The sequence below is a fragment of the Stegastes partitus genome, unplaced genomic scaffold, assembly GCF_000690725.1.
Source record: "Stegastes partitus isolate 25-593 unplaced genomic scaffold, Stegastes_partitus-1.0.2 Scaffold1317, whole genome shotgun sequence".
Classification (NCBI taxonomy): domain Eukaryota; kingdom Metazoa; phylum Chordata; class Actinopteri; family Pomacentridae; genus Stegastes; species Stegastes partitus.
In genome coordinates, this window is record NW_007579048.1 from 22600 (window position 1) to 43776 (window position 21177).

At 40.4% G+C, this 21177-nt stretch overlaps 1 protein-coding gene across 1 annotated transcript; it reads left to right on the top strand.

Annotated features, from left to right (window-relative positions):
* The first annotated feature begins 9328 nt into the window (after window positions 1-9328).
* cunh16orf87 (chromosome unknown C16orf87 homolog) lies at window positions 9329-20001 on the top strand. Its single transcript, XM_008298424.1, has 4 exons — window positions 9329-9663; window positions 14964-15063; window positions 17627-17806; window positions 18861-20001. Exons 1-4 carry the CDS (start codon window positions 9598-9600, stop codon window positions 18977-18979), a joined length of 465 nt encoding a protein of 154 aa, XP_008296646.1. The 5' UTR covers window positions 9329-9597; the 3' UTR covers window positions 18980-20001.
* The last annotated feature ends 1176 nt before the right edge of the window (window positions 20002-21177 follow it).

Here is a 21177-nt window from a genome sequence, read left to right on the forward strand (position 1 = left end):
TATCTAACACTAGCAGATCACCACTCATTGCCCAGATTGTCTTTAAACTCCCTTTTGTCAAGTGCAGCCATTCCCAGTGTTACTTTGATTCTTTGTTTGCTGGTGCTGATGGTTTGTGGCTAGGCTCTCAGCTATTGCCCTAAGCACCTGGTCGTGGCGCCAGCGATAGCGACCATCAGCCAGAGCCTTTGGGCAACAGCTGAGGAGATGTTCTAGTGAGCCTCTTCCCGAGCACAGAAGGCAGGAAGGTGCCTCGCTCTTTCCCCAGACATGGAGGTTCGCTGGGCTTGGCAGGGTGTCATAGACAGCTTGGACAAGGAAACAGACTCGATGGATATCCGCCTGCAAGATGTTACTCCAGGTGATCCTGCGATGCAGTGCACTCTCCTACCTGGTCCACGCTCCCCGTTGCCGGAGTCCTGCTGCTCTGCTCAACCGCTCTTCCTCCACGCCTGCACCGACCTCTTCCTGGAGCAGTTGGTGTCTCTGTTTGCCCGGAGCCTGGCTGACCAAGGGCTTTGGGAAGTAGACCAAGCCCCCTCTGCCTGTTGCCACAGTGCCCACCAGCGCCTTTTGTCTCAGGCGAGACTCTGCCACCTCCACTGCTGTCACTGCCTTCCACTTCCTCCCTGTTCTCACCTCAATGCCGGCCGATGACACCTTGCAGTCCCTGGAGTCCCTGTACTGTAGGGCTTCTCTGGTGTGTGCTACCTTAAATTCTTCAGTGAGGCCACTGAAGGGCAGCTGCAAGATGTTACTAGTCCCATACAGTACAGCACTGGTGAGGCTGCGTGGAAGGCCCAGCCACCTCCGAAGAAAGCCACTGATTTTCCTTTCGAGGGACTCCACAGTTGTTATTGGGACTGCATAGACCAGCAGGGACCACAGGACACGGGGTAGGATGGAATGCTGGTAGATCCAGGCTTTGAATCTACCTGGCAGACCAGACTTGTGTACCTTGGTGAGCCAAGCTTCAAGTTCTTTGTTGGACTTCTGGATAGCCGCAGAATCCTTGAGGCTGGAATCAAAGAGTTTTCCCAAACTCTTAACAGGTTGCTCGGTGATGGTTGGGATGAAAGTTCCTAAGGTGGAAAAACGGAACTTGTCCACCACTTTCCCCTTCCTCAGCACCATGGATCTTGACTTTGAGGGCTTGAAACTCATCTTTGCCCAGGTGATGAGTCTCTCGAGTCCTTGTAAGATCCACCTGCTCCCTGGGACCGATGTTGTAGTGATGGTGAGGTCATCCATATAGGCTCTTATGGGGGGCCGTCGTACACCTGACTTGGTTAGGGACCCTCTGCATTCCACCTCGGCTGACTTGACCACCATGTTCATAGCGAGAGCGAAAAGAATAACAGAGATGGTACAGCCTGTTATTATTCCTTTCCTGATGCAATGCCAGTCTGATGTTTCCAACCAAGAAGTGACCCTCATCCTGAAATTATTGAAGTAATCCATAATGAGGTCCTTGATCTTACTGGGAACATGATGGAGGTGTAGCGCGAGCTCGACCAGTTTGTGTGGTATGGACCCGTAGGCGTTGGCTAGGTTCAACCACAGGACAACCAGGTCGCCTCTGCTCTCGTGGGCCTCTGATGAGCTGAGTGACTGCGCCGGTGTGTTCCAAGCAGCCAGGAGCTCCGGGGATCCCTCCCTTCTACACTGAGGGGTCGATGTAGTTGTTTTTGAGGAGGAACTCCGTCAGTCTTCGAGAGACGATGCTGAAGAACACCTTCCCCTCAACACTCAGTAGAGATATTGTCCGAAATTGGTCGATGTTTCTTGAGTTCTCCTCTTTGGGGGTCCATACTCCCTCAGCGCACCTCCACTGGTCAGCCACTCTTCCCCTTCTCCAAATCACCTTCAAGATCTTGCACAGGTGCTGAAGAAGCTTTGGGCAGCGCTTGTAGACGAGGTATGGTATGCCACTGGGGCCTGGGGAAGACGCTGAGCGAGCTGCCTTGATTATTTCCTCAGCCTCCTTCAGGCTTGGCTCCCTCAGGTTGAACTCTGTTGTTGGGGGGGCAGGACTGATAAGAGCTTTGTTGGGTCCCAGCTCTTGGTCTCTCAGGGGATCGCTCACTGTGTCCTTGAGAAAGTGATTTACTTCCTCCATTGAGCACTCAAGCCTGCCACTGCGCTTATCCCCGAGCAATTGTTTTGAGAAGCCGAAGGGATTCGCGATGAAGGCTGCTCGCTTCCTGGCTCTCTCTCTACCTCGTCTCTGGTGCCACTCTACTCTGCGGAGGATCATCAGCTTCTTCCGCAGGATGTTTTGCAGCTCTGCTAAAGGTTGCTTCTCCTCCTCAGCAGCTTTCTTGTACTGCTTCCTGAGGGTGCGAAGCTCCTGGCGCAGGTGATGTATTTAAAAAAAAATTATTTAAAAACAAACAAACAAACAAAAAAACTTTGCTGTCTTTCCTGATTTTTTTATTGTTATTACTCTACTTTACAAATATATGTGTTCTTTTTCATTTTGTGTTAAAACGTGTTTTTTTTCCCACCATTTTGTTGCTTGAGTCCCTTAGATTGTCATATGGTGTGAAATGAAAGATATTTCATATAAAGGGAAAATTACATTTTAATCCTTAATGAAAAAAATTAACATTATTTTATATGCACTGTAGAACTATTAAATATTTATATATCATATGGAAATGATGCTCTTATTTCTGAGGGTACACATATGCTGGACAGTCACACCAGATGACATTTTTGATGTATGTAAATACATATAACAAAATTTATGAAATTCTGAAAATGTTCAAATTCTGAAATTCTCAGTAAAAATCTTTGAACACTCACATCTTTGATGTTATTGTCATAAATATGACTTGTCATAAAAATATTTTTTATGAGTACATATTTAAATGATTTAAATATGTACACATAAAAAATGCCCTTTTTTCAGGTTTGAGCAACTGCCCCTGTCTCTGGTTTAGGGGTGTCTTGATAATAGGAATGCAAGACCTGTAGCTCCTTTCCTGAAGATGTCTGTGCTTGGTGGTTCTTAATGTACCGACACCATCCTTCCCAGTGCATTGGTACAGGGCGTGCATTGATACAGCACTCTGAACAGCCAGCTTTGTCAGAAATGACATCCTAAGGCCTANTGCCCAGATTGTCTTTAAACTCCCTTTTGTCAAGTGCAGCCATTCCCAGTGTTACTTTGATTCTTTGCCTATGAACCCTACCTGTACCTGACCCCTGATTTTTGCCTGATCCTCTCTAAGTCTTAATGCATTGTGTATTTTTGAACCACCTGTGGTTTGTGCCTTTTACAACTAGACTGATAGAAGAGACTGTTTGGCTTACTGTCACAGTAATATAATGGTGCTTCAGCTAGATTGCAAGTTTCACTGGAGGGTAATGACAACAATGCTGCAAATGAAGATGCATCTGAGGCTAATGATGATGAAGTGTAGTTTTTCTGCCAATGAATAATTTAACTGCAGAACAAATAAAATATAATGTTTTGACAGTTTTTAATAGCCAGATAACAAACAAGTGAACAATAAACAATGGGCAAGACGGAAACAACACAAAGTTAGCAATATGCAACATGCAATAGTGGTATGTAAATGCATGGAGAGTGAAATCAATGGAGGTCCCCAAGTGGCCTAAGCCTAACTAACCAAATAGCTAACGCATGCTTGAGGGTCACCTGAGCCAGAACTATGAGCTTTATTGCAAGGGAATGTTTTCAACCTAATCCTAAAAGTAGACAACATATCTGCTTCCCAAACTAGAAGCTGTTTCCAAAAGAGAGAAGCCTGACACCTCAAAGCATTTGGAAACCTTTGCTACTTTACATTGTACAATGTAAAGTAGCAAAGTGTCATTTTGTCATGAAAAGATATAACAAAATATTTGAAGAAATTTTGTGATATATTGTACGTCCTTCAGGTGATCATAAATTCCATTGTAAAGGAAGACATAGAGGCCACTGATATCAAGACAGAAAAGTTCCTCACAATGCATTGAGGGATTTGCTCCAAGTTCATCACCCTGATACTGTACGCTACACCGCCTGTGATGACCTGCTATGAGAATAAGTCAGGCAGCAGAACCCCGATAATGAGAAGAAGCAAGAGGAAAAAGGGCCACTGTGAAAGGACAAGCCCCTGCGCGGCCTGTACCACTGACAGATAGAACAAGTGGCCGATATCCCCAGAGTTGTTGTCTCATGTAGTCTGCACATTTATTCTACTTTGTATCGCATAATTGTACAATAAACAGTGTTTTCACTGGCCTCTGGTTTTCTCGTGATTAAGTCATGAAAGAACCAAAATGCATGATTGTTTTTGTGAAAGAGATGCATGTGTTTCCATTATTCCATGCAGAAAATTAAAACCTGTAGCAGTCACTGGACCTTCAAGACTTTCATGATAAACATGCATGGTCTTTATAAGCATATTTAAACTTTTGTTAATTCTATGTCCGTCTAATTCCCATATACAGGCAGAGAATAAAAATCTTTAAGCCTGTTGTGAGAACATCAAAGTGGTGGAGGCTGAGGCTGTGGATGATCTTCAGGCATGTTTGGACTGCACTGACTGAATCAGTGCAGTCAAAATCAGTCTGAATCAGCACACAGAGGCCATGAAGTCCTATATCAGCGTCTGTGAGGACTGCTCTGTACCATTAGGGTGACGTATAACAATGACAAACCCTGGTTCACAGCTAAACTCAGACAGTTAAGGTTGAAGAAGGAGGAAGCATTTAGGACTAGAGACAGATGCAGGTTTAAGGAGCTAAATTCAAGGCTTAGAAAAGCTGTGAGTGAGGCTAAACAACTGTACTCCTAGAAGTTTCAACCCTATTTCTCTGTCTCTGCCTGGAGGGGGGCTTATACATATAAATAATCACAAACCAAAAGCCCCCCACTTTATTAATGATCTGTGCATGACCTGAATTAGTTCTGGTGTCACTTTGAAGCAATAGGACATGAACCCATCCCCAGCAACCCCAGCCACCATTTCTAGCCCATCAGCTCAACCTGCTCCACCCCATCAGGAGCCTGGCCTCTCTGCAACTGCACACCCCTGACCCCCTGTCCTCCACCACCACCACAGAGATGCCTCTCACCATCCTGGAGAGAGACGTCAAGAGACGGAACCCTCAGAAAGCAGCTGGGCCAGATTTTGCATCTCCATCCACCTTGAAGCACTGTGCTGATCAGCTGTCTCCAGTGTTCACAGATATTTTCATCACCTCACTGGAGACATGCCACGTACCAGCCTGCTGACAGACCTCCACCATCATTCCTGTCCCCAGAAAAATCAAGGACCACTGGACTGTACAACTTAAGACTGCAGTTCGCCCACAAAGCCAACAGGTCCATAGATGATGCTGTTAACCTGGCTTTCAACTTTATCCTCCAGCATCTGAACTCGGCAGAAACTTTCACCAGGATCCTTTTTGTGGATTTCTGCTCTGCCTACAACACAATCATCCCCATCTACCAGCTGCACAGGCCTGACTCCACCTGAACGTGGCTCCCTGATTTCCTGTTTGACAAGAAACAGCAGGTGAAGTGGTGACAACATTTCTGACTTCTGGACCATCATCACCAGATTACCACAAGGTTGTGTCCTTTTACCACTGCTCATCTCCCTGTACACCAACAGCTGCAGCTCCAGTCACTAGTGTGTCAAACTCCTGAAGTTCCCAGACAACATCACCTTTATTGGACTCATCTGTAGTTAGTTGTTCTCTACTACCTTTGGAGGTGTCTTCCATTTTGGTGCAGATATTTCTATACACTCTACCAGCCACTTGGTTATGGCACTCCATGTATGCTGTATCGGTCTGCATCTTACAGCTGTCTGTTATGTGCTGTACTGTTTTGGGTGCATTGTTGCACAACCTACACCTGGGGTCCTGTCTGGTGTGGTAGACCTTGGCCTCTATTGATCTTGTGCTGTGTGTCTATTCTGGTGCTGCTATGATTAGTGCTTCTGTGCTATCTTTCAGACCAGCTTTTTCCAGCCACTGGTATATTTTTTGATATCAGCCCCTTGTTCTATCCGTCGGTAGTACATGCCATGCAGGGGCCTGTTCTTCCATAATTGTCCCTCTTCCTCCTCAGCATTGGGTTTCTGCTACCTGAGGTATTCAAATAGCAGGTTGTCACAGGTGGCCATCTTCCTGACGTAATCCTGGATCTTTGTTGTTTCATCCTGGATAGTGGCTCTGACACTATCATTGTGAGGAACTTCCTTGTCTTAATGTGGCCTCTACTACTCCTTTTCCACCAAGAAGAACCAGGTGCTAGCCACGCCATACGTCACTGCATATGTAGCCATTTATCGAACAATGTGCCATACAGAAGTCCAACTTTCTCATTTGGTCACACTTCCCTCCTTGTCACAGACAAAATCTATGACTTTGTGAACGTTTTCTTATCAATAGACTCTACAATTTAACAATGTTCCCTGAACGCCCCACATTGCAGGCGCGTGGTAGATGTTGCTTGGTGGCTGCGGTGTTCTCAGACAGTTGTGTGACCAAAAATGACTTTAAAGATAATAAACTAGGACGTTCTAGTGTCAAATTTGTCCAAGATGAAACCGGGGGTCATTCCAATACATCTACGATTGGACCAGGGACATCCTGGCAAAAAACGACACAAATTACCGCTTGAGTGTCCTATTCTGTGTTTCCATCGGTCTCGTTGGTCAGGATAACTCTGCTATGTTGCCTTCTGGTAATTCAACCCCTTCACTGGTGATCATGTTGCCCCTCCTTGATATTATCCGACCACAGCTGTCCAGTACAAGTGACATTACAATGTCTTTGCTGTAGATCTTGGTGATATTGATCAGCTTGATGTCATTCATGTAGAGGAGGTGAAGTCCTCTTGACAATACCCCATATAGGGTTCTGTGGGGTTCAGGTCAGATGAGTTGGCTAGGCAATTAAGAACAGTAATATCATGGTCAGAAAACCATTTGGTTGTAGTTTTGGCTCTGCGGGCAGGTGGTAAGTCCTGCTGGAAAAGGAAATTGTCATCTCCATAAAGCTTGGCAGCATATTGAAGCATTAATGTGCTCTAAAATCTCCTGCAGACAGTTGTGTTGATTTTGAACTTGATAAAACACAGTGGACCAACACCAGCCGATGACATGGCACTGTAAATCACAGACTGCAGAAATTTCACACTGGACTTCAAAAACCTTGAACTCTGTGCCTCTCCACTCATCCTCCAGACTCTAGGACCTTGATTTCCAAATTGAATGCAAAGTTTGCTTTTATCTGAAAAGAGGACTTTGGACCGCAGAGGAATAGTCCAGTTGTTTTTCTCCTTTGCTCAGGTAAGATCTTCTGACAGGGACGTGCTCAGGGCATGGCTCAGGTTGCCCGGGCAACTGCCCGTTAAAAGCACTTGGTTAAAAGTGCCCCTCACGGGGAAAATGGAATTAGTAAAAAATTAAATAATATGAACTGATGCTCAAAAGCATTGCCCTGACCTGACCGCAGATATCAACTTAAGCAAAACTGGCGAAATTTATTTTTAAAAACGTTGAATACTAGTAATAGTAGTAGTAGTAATAGTAGTAGTAAATTGTGACCGTGTTCTGGCAGGTCCTTAATAGATTCAAGTTTACTGCTGTTTGCGACACACACGTCCCTTGTGCGTACATGGCGTTGCCCTTTTTTCAGGTTTGAGCAACTGCCCCTAAAAAATCCTGAGCATGTCCCTGTCTTCTGATGTTGTCTCTGGTTTAGGGGTGTCTTGATAATAGGAATGCAAGAGCTGTAGCTCCTTTCCTGAAGACGTCTGTGCTTGGTGGTTCTTAATGTACCGACACCATCCTCCCTCCACTCCTTGTGAAGCTTTCCCAAGTTCTTAGACTGAGTTTTCTTGATAATCCTCTCAAAACTGCAGCCATCCCTGTCATCTTTTCCTGCCACACATTTCCTTCCCAGTGCATTAACATGCATCGATACAGCACTCTGAACAGCCAGCTTTGTCAGAAATGACATCCTAAGGCCTAACCTCCTTATGGAGGTTGTTAATGATGGTCTTCTGGACAACTTTAAAGTCGGGAGTCTTCCCCATGATTGTGCTTGCATGTATTGAATTAGACAGAGCGATAAATGGTATTTATATTGTTTGCATAGTAATTTACATAAACTCATAATAGAATGTTCTAATGTTTTGAAATACTGGATTTCAGATTTTCTGATTTTGAGCTATAAGCCACAATCATTAAAACTGAACCAAAAAAGACTTGAAATATTTCACTTTATTTGCAATGAATACAGAATATATGAAAGTTTATGTTGTTGAATTAAATTACCAAAAAAAAAAATTGTTTTTCACAATATTCAGATTTTTTTGAGCTGCACCTGTTTATATACAGTTTTTATGCTGTAGATATATTACTTCACCACTGGAAATTGTTTGGGTTATCAAACATGTTTCTGTCAAACTACATATGTCAAATGTACTGGAAATACGTACAGGATAACAGCTTTCAATACTGATGTGCCAGATATTTAGACTGTCTGAAACATGTACAGGTGTTATTTTAAAAGTCCGGACATCCCACTTACCACAGGTTTTGGTGGTACATCTGCTGAACATCCGGTCAGCTGACAAGGTGATTGGCTGTAATATCTTGATGCTCCAGGACCTATATGCCTCCAGAACCTTAAAGCGTGTTGGGAAGATTGTGTCTGGCCTCTCCCACCCTGGCTGCATACTGTTTGAGCCGCTTCCTTCTGGCAGGAGGTTGCGGTCCATCAGGAACAGAACCTCACGACACAGGAACAGTTTTTTTTTTCCTACAGAGACCCCCAGTGATTCTGCCCCTCCCCCCACCATAGACACTGACTGTATGTGTTACATCAACGCACAGCTTTTAAATAGGATTACTGTTATCCTATTGCACATTTCAAGTGCTTGTTTACAATACATGTTATTCAACCTTGTATATTCTTAGGTGACTAATTTGCACAGTCCTCCACACTGAAATATTTCTGCTACTTTTTGTATTTTGTATTTTTGTATTAATTTTTAATCTATATGTTTTTGTCTATGGTAATGAATCTGATTCTGAAAATATCTACCGTTAAGAGAGTAAAAATCAAACAAAGTATTAAATGTTTCCAATTTGCCAAAAAATGTAAACTTTATCTCTAACGTCATGTTGCTAAGTCAACATCTGAGCCAATCAGCTGTTAGATCAGGTGAGAGCCAGACGTTTCCCATCATGCTCTGAGGCCGCGCAGTCGCTGGAGATCTCCAAAAAACTGCAGCCGCCTTGATCTCGTGAGATTATCGTTGCATACGTTTAAATGACGTGAGAGCTAGTCGGTATCATATACGGTCAGTAACGAGTGCAGAAGAAATGCAACCGGCATGCATTGTGCGGTAATCGTCTGACTCACATCGAACTGTGTGTGTGTGTGTGTGTGTGTGTATGTGTGAAAGGCGTGTAGTCATCGAGCCAGCATCGATATATGTTTGTCTCTCGCTCGCGTGCGTTAGTGTACGTTGAAGGAAATTCGCTGCCATCCATGAACTGCAGACAAAAGTTGTAGTTGCCGCAAAGCTGTTGCCGTTGCCCCTGGAAGAAACGGACTATGTCGGCAAATAAAACAAAGAAGGTCAAAATGGCTACTAAATCTTGTCCTGAATGCGACCAACAGGTGAGGAAGCACATCATTAATTTTTAGATGTTTGTTCCAGAATGCTTCATGTACGTTTTCTGTATTTATTGATAGCAGTCATGGCAGCACACGGCTAGCTCCCAGCTCTGAAGACGGAAATGGAAGCCCAGTATCGCCAAATCCCACTCCACATTTAGACAAGTTAACCACTGGCTTTTCTCTATTTTTTTTTTTCCTATTTGCTATTTCCAACATTGCCGTCATTTAGAATGTCTGTCTGTTCACACTCATTTGCAGTGCGAACTCCCCGTGGCTTTCCGTCATGGCTTACTTTTTTTCACTTTTTCGTGGTCAGAAACGACAAACACACTTACATACTTGATGTAGTTTTAAGTTCTTATTATCCCTTTTAACAAGAATTTGGATAATACGAACAGGAGAACAGATGAAACGTAGCTGCTTGTTTCCAGCAGCATGGAGGGTTAGCTTTGTTCGTCTGTTTTGTTCTATGGCGGCTGGTATGAAGAAACCTATTTTCTTTATAACCTTTTGAGTTATTAAAGTGAAATAGTGATGGATTGCATCAATCATACATTAATAATATGGACATTTTCGCACGATCTAGATTATAAAAATAAATAAACCAGAAATCCAAAAACAGAAATGTCATAAATAACCCACTGGCAATATTTTAAATAGCCCTAAAATTTCACAGATCACATTTTTAGGAGTCATGAGCGATATGTCCACTTATGTGTAATGTCCATAAATTGTACCAATTCCCCACATTTAAATTGCTTTCAAATATATACATTCATTCATTTGGATTCTAACAAAATCAATATTAATAAATGTGTGTTGAAAGTTCGACCAGCTGGCCCACTGCAGTGTCTGCAGGTTTTGTTGCTTCAGCACTGGCTACGTTTATCGGAACATGCAACCATCTGTGGTTGATTCTCCTGCTAATGTATTTTCCTCTAGTGTATTTTACTTTAAAGTGTTCTTCTGCATTGTGCACACTTAAGTTTTACTGACAATGACCCATTTTCAATCATAACCGATCAGTCGTCATGGGTCAAGTCAACAATACTATTTAGGTGTTGTTTTAGTGGAACATTTGCATGCAGGCAGATGAGCTCTGTCATTAAAGTCGACAATTTACCACAACAAAACTAGCAGGTCTGCCTTTACTGCACAGATCAAAACCTCAGCAAAACTGTGGTAGGTAGCTAGCAAAGAGGATATTGTTGCTTGCAGCAATGAAATGGTGACAGCAACACACACATAGTGGAAAGGAAGAACAAAGCCGCCTGAAATGAGTGGCCAATGGCAGACTTATACCCCCATCCTAAATCCAGTGAGTGAGATTATTTTAAGAATCTGGCAAGTCTGTATTTATGTGTTCTGGCAGAACAAGACTCCCGAGAACAATGACTCATGCTGTGTATCATTAGATTAGTACTGGGGCAGAAAAATCACGATTTTGCAATTTTGGAAAAAAATGGGATTTCAGTGTTTTGTTTTTCTGCGATACATGTTGCAATTTAGGAAAATACAAGCATTTTCACCAGATGACTCAAATTGCTATTTGGAGAGATATTAATATTTTAAAGTGATTGACAGCAATTTAAAAATCGCTGACAAATTAGTTTTTACTGTGGAGACATTTTTTGAGTGCAAACCAAACTTTTCGCATGTCTGATAAGACTGGCAAAGACATCCACAGTAGTTCTTCTGCTTTGGATGGTCAAAGGAATTTATCAAGTTGCTTTGTGTGGTGGCAACAAATGCAAGGCAGTACTGACACCTGAGGGGTGTACGACAAAGCAAGTTTGATGTAGCCGGGCTTTCTTTGTGTAAGTCGGCTCAACAAAAACTAAAGCCCCAGTCAGAGATCATGGGTATCACAAAGGTGGTTATCAACTTTCTTTGTGAACTCAGGCTTTTTGCCTCAATCTCTGCGCGTTCATATAAAAGGGGGCACTTAATGCGTAGTGTGCCTCTTCTGCACAAAATGAAACGATTGTGTTCAGCTGCTTCAGTCAACAGATTGTGTTAATGGAGAACAATGAGGACTATAAAAATTTGTGATGATGCACTTTATTTTACTGATCAATGTAGCTGCTTATTTCTAAGACAGCTGCACAGTTAAGCTGTTAACCTTTCAACTTCATATGTATATATAAACATGATATTGTATTGAAGGGCATTTGGGTCTGACACTGTCACATAATAATTTTTGGCCAAATCAAAGTGAAATTAATGTTACTGACCTAATATTCTCTGTAACAAATATTAGCAGAATAAAGCATTTTCTTGTCTGTATTTTATCAGCTGCAGTACCAGCAGTGTAAACAGACTTGACAGCAAATTAGAGCCAATCATAAAAACATATTTACTTAATATCTGGTTACGGTGCAGCTTTTAATTCTGTTATAATGCTGAACAGTTTAATAAAAGACATTGCATAATATTTCTTTTGTGAGTAAAACCTGTGATACTGTCCCCAGTGCTCTGATCATCCCATCAACACAACATTAATAGCTATATAAATTTAAATTCTTATACAGTGCGTATGAGAGAATAAAGCAATCTTTATTCAGTTCTTAAGTTGTTTAGTAGTCTCTCTACTACAACAATCAAAAGTACCACTAAGAATACTGTTAAAATACCGGACCGATAAGCAGTATTGGTAAAAGTAGTAGTCTGGTTAAAATATTAACAATACCATCCCTACCAGTTACTGTAGCATTACAACTCAAGCCTGTTTTAGACCTGGGATATGAAACGTTGCTGCTTCATTCGTCTGTTAAAGTGATGACGTTCTGTCTTTCAGACAGAGGTTACTGTTAGTCAGTGTATCTCACAGCTTCATGATCTTAAAAACAAAAAAAAAAAACAGAACACTTTTTCATTTCTGAACATATCACACTCGTAAATATGAATGGATGTTAATGTTTTCTTATTTTCATAGAACATTTTCACTTTTAAGGATATGTGCCTCCATACAAATTGTCTGGCAGCAGTTGAAGAGCTTTAGTAAAGCTTTTGTTTTCTTCAACGCAAAGGAATCTTCTTCCTCTATGTTACTGATAATTGAGGCAAAAATTGTAATTGTAAAAAAGTGTAATTTACAGTCTTGTCTTTGATACTGTTCACATGCTCATATGGAGGCATGTCTGTTTAAATAGTGAAAAGTGAAGTAGTCCTTCACAGTACCACGGCACCCGTGTGATATCTGTCATTCACACAAGATTACACTTAAATGAAGTAATGTATAATGCAGTAACAAACAAAAGGCAAAAATATACAGCCATAGCTGCTTATCAAACTGTCCAAATACTAATAACCAAGTTTATTTAGTTACTGGTTTTGTTTGGTTAAAGCCCACGACACTCTTGCTTTGGAGCTGCTCATCTGCCCATATTGATCCTCCTACTGTGTGATGCTGCAAGTATTTGTTAAATTCCAATTTTGAAGAACAGCTCAAAGCCAAGGATTAAAAGAAACAAAAAACACAGACACCAATAATTATTAGTATCATCTACCTAAGCTGTTTTTTTGTTGTTGTTTGTTTTTAATGTTTTGCTATTATGGACATTTCATTTTCTATCCTAATAGATTTAAAATTGTAGAGCAAAATGAAGGCAAACATGTGTTGAGTGTGTGTTTTGCACTCTCTGTGATGTTTTGGGATGAATATTTTTCCTTTAAATGTGAAAACGGTCTTCCCCAAAATTTTTCGCACAGGTCAAAGTGCCATTGCTTGTGTGTGCACCTTGTGTGTTTACTGGTGAAACTTTTATGGCTCATTGATCAGGGTTCATATTCAAACAAGAAACTGACATGTTCAGTTGCTTTCAGATTAACGGAACAGAGAACAAGTCTGAAAGGGGCTTCAGATGGTGTCCAGTGCAACCTAAATTAAGATGTTGTAATATCAGGTTGAAAACCAACTGATTTTATCTACATGGGCTGTTTCTATGAGCGCCGTTTTAAATGTCAGTATCACAGTCAATCATGTTCATTGAATTATGGGATGCCAAAATCATGAGCACCCCTGCGATTGATGTTTTGTTTCTTTATTACAGCCAAATCTTGGTTTTCAAAGTTTCTTTCCTGTTCCTTGTGTAACTGTGCATACCTGTAGTGTGCATGTCAACAACTTCTGTCTTTTAAATAAAGTTTTAAACTTGTAAATGTGTCTCTGTCAGCCCACATTGTACATGAGGTTCGGTCAGACAGACTTCTCTTGTATATTAATCATTAAAAATGAGAACTGTGAAACTTGTCTTCATATGTCAAGCAGCAAAAAAAGTTATGACATGATTTGTTTGTGTAAATGTGCTTACTTATGTCACATTGTACTTAGTGCAATATGACCATTGCACATGTGCAGATTGCAATGTTGATGCTAAAACTATATATTATGCAGCCCTATCTGAAAACATTGCTCATATATAGTTGGAAAAGGCTTTCACATTTATTTATTTTTTTGGCATTCAGATCTGGCTTTTCCACTTGTCACACTCGAGCTTTGTGCAGTTTCAAATGGTTAAACAAATTACTTGTGTTGGCCTGTGTTGTACAAACCATTTTAAGACACTGCTGGCAGATGTTTTAGTAAACATTCAAGATTCATAAAAACTTAAACAATCTGTTGCTTGGTTCCATAATTCTGTTTGCCCTGATCAAGTGCCTTGAGTATAGATGTCTTTGAGGACAGAGAATGCTGTGCCCATGGTACGCTCTGCTGACCCCAGCACCCTCTGTAGGGCTCTCCTGTTGGGTCCCCGCAACCACTGGATGTTGCTCAGTCAGTGCTCCTTTCTGATCTAAAAAAATTCTCAGAAACTTCATTGAGACTCTGAATTTTCTCAGCTGTATACAGGCGCTGTCTTGGTGTCTTCATTTGGTTGTCATTTGTTGTTTGGTCCATTACAGATCCTCAGAGATGTGTATTCCCAGGCCTGATGTATCTGGCCAGTCATCAGGCATCCATTTCTAACCAAAATATTTCCATACAACTAAAGTTAGCTTTTTTTTGGTTGGTTGGTTTTTTTGGATGTATTTCCAGTTTGGTCAGTGTAGTTAGGGTCAGGTAGAGATACCCAAGCTTCAGTAAGAAGTCCTCTTTTGATTGTATATATTTATTTCATTTAAGTAACACCCTTTGCCCTTAGTTCCTATTAAATCTTTGCATTTTGTTAAAATACATGCTTTTAAATAAATTCACCTCAATGTCCAACACAACAAATCCGCACAGAATAAACCTTTTATGACAACTGTATGTGATTATTCTAAGATCTTCTTTATGTTTTCTGTTTGTTTCTCTTTAGATTCCAGTTGCATGCAAGTCATGCCCGTGTGGTTATGTGTTTATTAGCAGAAAACTCCTAAATGCCAAGTTGAATGAACGCTCTTCTCCAGCAATAGCAGGTAAGGTTCAATTTGCTGCAAGCTAACGATTTATGTATGTAAAGTAGTTTGACCTTTTCTTTTTCTCAACATTTGATTCTGCTGTGTTCTAATGTGCCTCAAAGCAAAGTTCTTGTAGTTATTATGAAATATTATTTCTCCTTATTTTTTCATTATTATTATTATTAGCAGTCAGAGCCCCAATGGCATCAGTACCCTGTTGTTTTGTTTTAATTTTAATTGTTAATAGGGATCCAAGCACTAATGGTTTTGGAACCATACCATTCAATACTTTTTATCCACATGTTTCTTAAATGTAGAAGTCCTGCTTATATCGGTGTTGTGGGAGTTGTGCAGTTAAGTGAATATGCAAATATGAGTTTGGAAACTGGTCTGGTATCCATCTCCACAAGGCTTTTCTGTTTGGCCAGTCTTTGGCTTTGTTTGTGGTAGGAGTACGAATGTGCTGTGCAGCAGTTGTCTTGATGAATTTGGACATTAGGACATTTAGCAATGGTATTGCATAGCAAAATCGAAGGACGAGAGGAAATACAGTGTGCTGTTATGTTATGCCGGGGGGGGTGAGGTTGTGTGTGCTTGATTCAGACATACCCTCCCATACTGTTGCAGATAGCTGCAGAGATTTGTCATACAGAGATTGGACAGTACATCAAGTGATTGATGCTGCAGCATAACATATTAATAAGCTAAACTGAACTAAACTGAAGTGTCATACACAGTGTGACTTGCTGTTAGATGCTGATCGATCCAGTTTCCATGTTGGGAATCATTTACAATATTAAAAATATAACGGTAACACTGCTGTGTGAGAATATATGCAACTTTCTCTATTTGGAGATACGGACGTATATGAATCCTTCTGCTACCTGATGCTTCAGGTGTTTAATAACACCAAAATGATTATTCTGTCATTAATCGTAGCAACTGGACTTGCTTGAGTTCCTTGAAGATGTTTCACCTCTCATCCAAGAGGCTTCATCAGTTCTGACTAGTTGGAAGTTCCAGATACTTATATTCTTAAGGAGCCATTAACACCTGAGCTTCGGTTTCAATTGGGGGTTGTTACTCCCCCTCCTCGTTATGTGAGTCGTTAGTTACTAACAATTGAAACTGAAACTTAGGTGTTAATGGCTCCTTAGGATGTAAATATCTGGAACTCCCAACTCGTCAGCCAAAACTGATGAAACCTCCTGCATGAGAGGTGAAACGTCTTCAAGGAACTCAAGCAAGTCCAGTTGCTACGATTAACCTACCAGAATAGCCATGACCTGGATGACTGAGAATCTTCACAGACAACATCAAAAGGAAGACTCCTACAAACAGTTACAATCAGCAAGCTAAAGTTTAACTGCTGTTAATGTTTTGTCAAAACCTGGAAAAAACTGGCACCTCTGACCTTTCTTGTACAGAGCCTCCGTGTTTTTAATCCAGTCCGTTTTATTGTTTATGTGGACACTGAGATGCTTGTAATCCTTCTAAATGGTCCTGTTCCTCCTGAAATACATCACCAGCTCCTTAGTTTTCATGATGCTGAGTTGTAGGTGGTTAATCTGACACCATACCACAAAGATGAAAGATGATGTCATCTTCCATTCCAATGTGAGGCTGGTAGTCAAACTGCAGGGGGTCCAGCGGTAGCTCATCTATTCATCGTCAGTGCTTCATGACCAGCCTCTCCAGTGACTTCATGGCGTGTGAAGTCAAAGCCACTGGTCTGTCGTCACTGAGGGTGTTTGGGTACTTTTCCTTGTTACAGTTAAGAGAAGCTGTAGTGAGCAACTAAACCTGGCGAGCTGCAAGGCTGCTGCCCAAATTGTAATGGCTCACCTTGGAAGCAGTGAGTAGTAAGTTGGTTGTAGAAATTCTGGCATAGCTGTTATAACATTAAATAACAAAACACTTTGTTATTCCCTATATTGTATGCAATATTGAATTTACCAACAACCGAACAGTTTATCCAGATTCCCCAAGGAGATGCACGAATACAACAGCTTTTATAGTGAAAAAAAAATCTATAACTTATATTCATTGGACAGTTAACGTAGTATTGTAAGTTTAACCCTGCGATCAGTTTTCTGTATCACATAAGAAATGCTGAGCCCAACTTTCCAAAGACAAAGAGCCTAATATGGAAAGAAAACATTTATCTTTCTGTAGACCTCAAGCTTTTATCCTCTGGCCCCTTTTCTTTGAAATTAATGCAACCTTCACACAAACATGCTGAGCTAGTTTAGAGTTACTCTATAAACATTAAATGGTTACACTAGAAACAATATTGTATATACATAGAATGAACAAATAAGTGATCAACAAATAAAAAAAAGATAAACTAAGAATTTACAATTGATTTTACTTTGACAAGGTACAACTGTAACCATCTCATCCCTTCTCATCGTTGTTGAGGTCCTGACACGAGTTTTTAAAAAAAAAAACAGGTACTCAGCAGTCAACGAGCACTCCATCAGACTGAAGAAATGACAGAACAAATCAATCAGCCTGGAACCAATCTAACACAGAAATGCTGGTCATATGTTTTATTTATTTACTGTGTTTTCTGCTTCAGACAAGTTTGACTTTAAGCGGAGGAGGACAGAGCGCATTCGCAGAGAAAGGATTGACTCTCCTTTAACTCATGACATGGAAAACAGGAGAAGGCCCCGGGCCAATAGCCAATCAGATCCCATCCGACGGGGACGGGGGAGACCAAAAACTGTGGGGCTGAAGAAACATGAAGAGGAGAAAGGTAAAATGAGTGATATTATTGTTTTGTTAGCCCATTTTAAATAGTTGTGTAGTCTTTTTGCTTTGTGAAGTAATGATATACAGTAAGGCCCTTGCTTGCCATCAGCTGAACTGGGGATTTCGTTAATAAGGGCAGTTTTTTTTTTTTTTCAAGCTGAATGCACCGTTTTATACCCAAATTTGAGCCTGCTCTCTGGACTTCTCTGTGAAGTCAGAAATTGATCAGTCATAACATTCAACCACTAAAAATTTTTTTGTTTTTTTTTCTGTTCAAAAATACAAGTAAATAAGTATAATTTGACATCTTAATCAATAAATAATAATGTGCTTTCCTATTTTTTCTTTTTTTTTTTGTAAAACAGTACATTTGAAAATTCATGGATAACAACGACAGTTGTATTTTAGCATTAAAAATATAACTTTGGTTAAAGAGCTTCTATATACTGGTGTATTAACCGTTACAGAAACATAAGAAATGATTTTGGTAATTACCAATGCTGTTAATTTAGGGCAGCTGTGGCATAAAGCTGACATTGGGTGGTGGTCTAATACATTTCTTACGTACTGTATGTATGCGAGTGTGTGTACATATACATACATATAATTGGACATTATTGAGCTGGTAGTACATACAGATATTAACTTTCCAAAGTTCTGTTGATACCATGTTTAATTCTAAAAAAATAAATGTAATTTCCTACTTAACATTTGTCTCTCTGTTAATGATCGAGGTATTACAGACCTTAGTTTCATAGTTATATTGCGCTTTTATATTTTAATTCTGACTTCTGGTAGCTCTCTTTTCCACCATGCCTGTGTTTGCATCCCTGAGATCAGGGCTTTTCAGGAATCTGTGGAGCCCCATTCAACTAAAATGAAAATGTATACCTGCTGGCACTTCTTTACACATCATACATTGGCGCTTCACCAACACACCTGGAACATTAAAGAAGAATCAACTTCAACTGAATGTCAGCCTGTATTGTTGTGGCCATTGTTGAATACCTATTGGCTAAAGGGGTTTTCTGTAATGTGTGTTTTTTATGTGTTCACAGAAAAACAAGAGAAGGAAGTGGATATTTATGCCAGTCTCTCTGATGAAAAGGCCTTTGTGTTTTCTGTGGCCTTGGCTGAGATAAACCGCAAGATCCTAGGTCAAAGACTCATCTTATAAATGAAAGCCTGAACAGTGAAACCTAGCAGAGAGGACCTATAAAGTAGCAAGAGAATGACCAAAGAGAGAACAACTGGCTGGAGCTGAACGTTGACCTGGGCTTGTTACACTTGGAAAATGGGACAAGATTCAGAGAACTGAAAGAAGCCAGAGTTCTTTGACACCTTAAATTAACCACAGACATATAGATATACAGTCAGGTCACAAATTAAAGGAAAACCTGATCCCTTGACCCTACAGAGAGGGGATCTAGTGACTCTGTTATGCTGTGTGGGGCAATGTGCAGACATGCTTTCAGTCCAGTGGTTCCCTGTAGAGTGAAATGTCACTGCAAATCAGTAGAAACCGTTTTGTGTGACCTCTAGCCAACGATGACACCTTTCAATCCTGATGGGAGTGGTCTCTTCCAGAATGACAATGCCCCCATCCATAGGTAAATGGTAGAGAAATATGAAAAGGATTTTTTAAAAAATATGTGAATTACCATCATCAAAACACCAAATGAGGGACTGTCTTCTTTATCCATCTGTAAAGGTGTTCTGGTGGCCAGACAACTTACTAAGACTATTTATGTTGGGGTTTCCTATAATTTGTCACTTATCTATATCATTCTGTACAAACATATGAGTATAATGTAAATGTTGTATGACATACATTATTCTTGATAGAACCATGTAATAAAGGCAGTGTTTGATGTCATTTTCCACCTGTTCTATAGATGCACACATCGGAAACTATGATGTGGATGTATCTGGATATATACAGTTTTCTGAAGGCCTAGTTTGGCTAAGTTGAAATGAGTTTAATTTAAGAGGACGCTGAAGTAAAGAAATACTGCATTCATTTTATATGAAATAAATGGCCTTTGTTATCAAGTGAACATCTTCAGTTAGCTTATTGGAAGGAGCTGTTAGAAGTGACTTTGTGATACCTGCATGTTTCCTTGTTTGTTTTTCAAAGAATCTGCCTCATTGGGTGACAAATAAAGGTTTTATGGTTGCTGGTATATCGACACAGAAAAAGAAGTGGAACTTTTTTGACCAGATTTACACCATCATAGAAATGGTTTGTATTGTTCTATCTATATTGAAAACCATTGGCACATATCAATGAGCCTGCAGGATGTCATAACTCTAGCTCGCTACATTATTTCTCAAGTTATGACACTTCAAACATTGCTCCACAGATTGGCATGACCCTATGAATCCAGATTTTTACACATTTCACTTAAAATAAAAAAAAAAAACAATGGGCAGCAGCTGCAGCAAACAACTGGTTGTAATAAAAAACAAAGAAGAAGAAAAAAAACAAGAAGAATGAAAAAAACGGCTACTACAACAAATAAAACAAAACAAGAATGCTAGAAAAAAGCTAAAAAAGGCGTCATGAAGTAATTATGCTGATCAACAAAGCAGCTGATAAAAAACATAATATAGTAAAAAACAGCAAAAACGGACAACACCCCACAATAAAGCAGAATACTGCAATAATGGGCCAAAAAAAAAAAAAAAAAATCATACTAATGAAAGAATCTCCGCAATAAAGAACACCAGAAGAATAATCTAATCCGCATTCAATCAGCTGCCCTACCAGCAGTGTAAATGGACCAAACCTAAAAGCAAATTTCGGCCATTTCTGAGTCACCAGCGGAATACATGCTCTCGATCAGTAACCTTAAAGTAGGTCACACATGATCGTTTCAATTTGTGCTACTTTTTTCTTTCACGCTTGAGTAGCTCAAAGCTTGATTAATTTTACTCTCTGCAGGGTAGATCTGGAGTTTACAAATTCAGTGGCCAATTTTCTTGAAAGATTATCAATAATTCCTGAAGTCTCAGGTTATTTTCAGAAACCGGTTTGAAATAAAACTGAGTAAAACTGCAAAAGAAAACTTGCAGTCAGACCAGTTTTTAGGTTTGTTTAAATTTATAGGCGTGTTCTTGCTCAATCGAGTGGTAATAAGAAGTACATACATTTGAAATTTGTGTTGTACAGGAAGATACAGTCATTGTGTTTGTGAGTTGTTACAGTCATCTCACCTGATCATTTCAATCAGCTTTGTTCTTCCTTCCAGCAACCTACAAAATGTCAAGTTTCACAAAGGGTTTAGATTGTGCAGTAAGGCAGCCCTGCAGTGGACTATCAATTTGAATAACTGCTTGTCTTCTTGCATGCAAATGTTCCACCAAAACAACTCC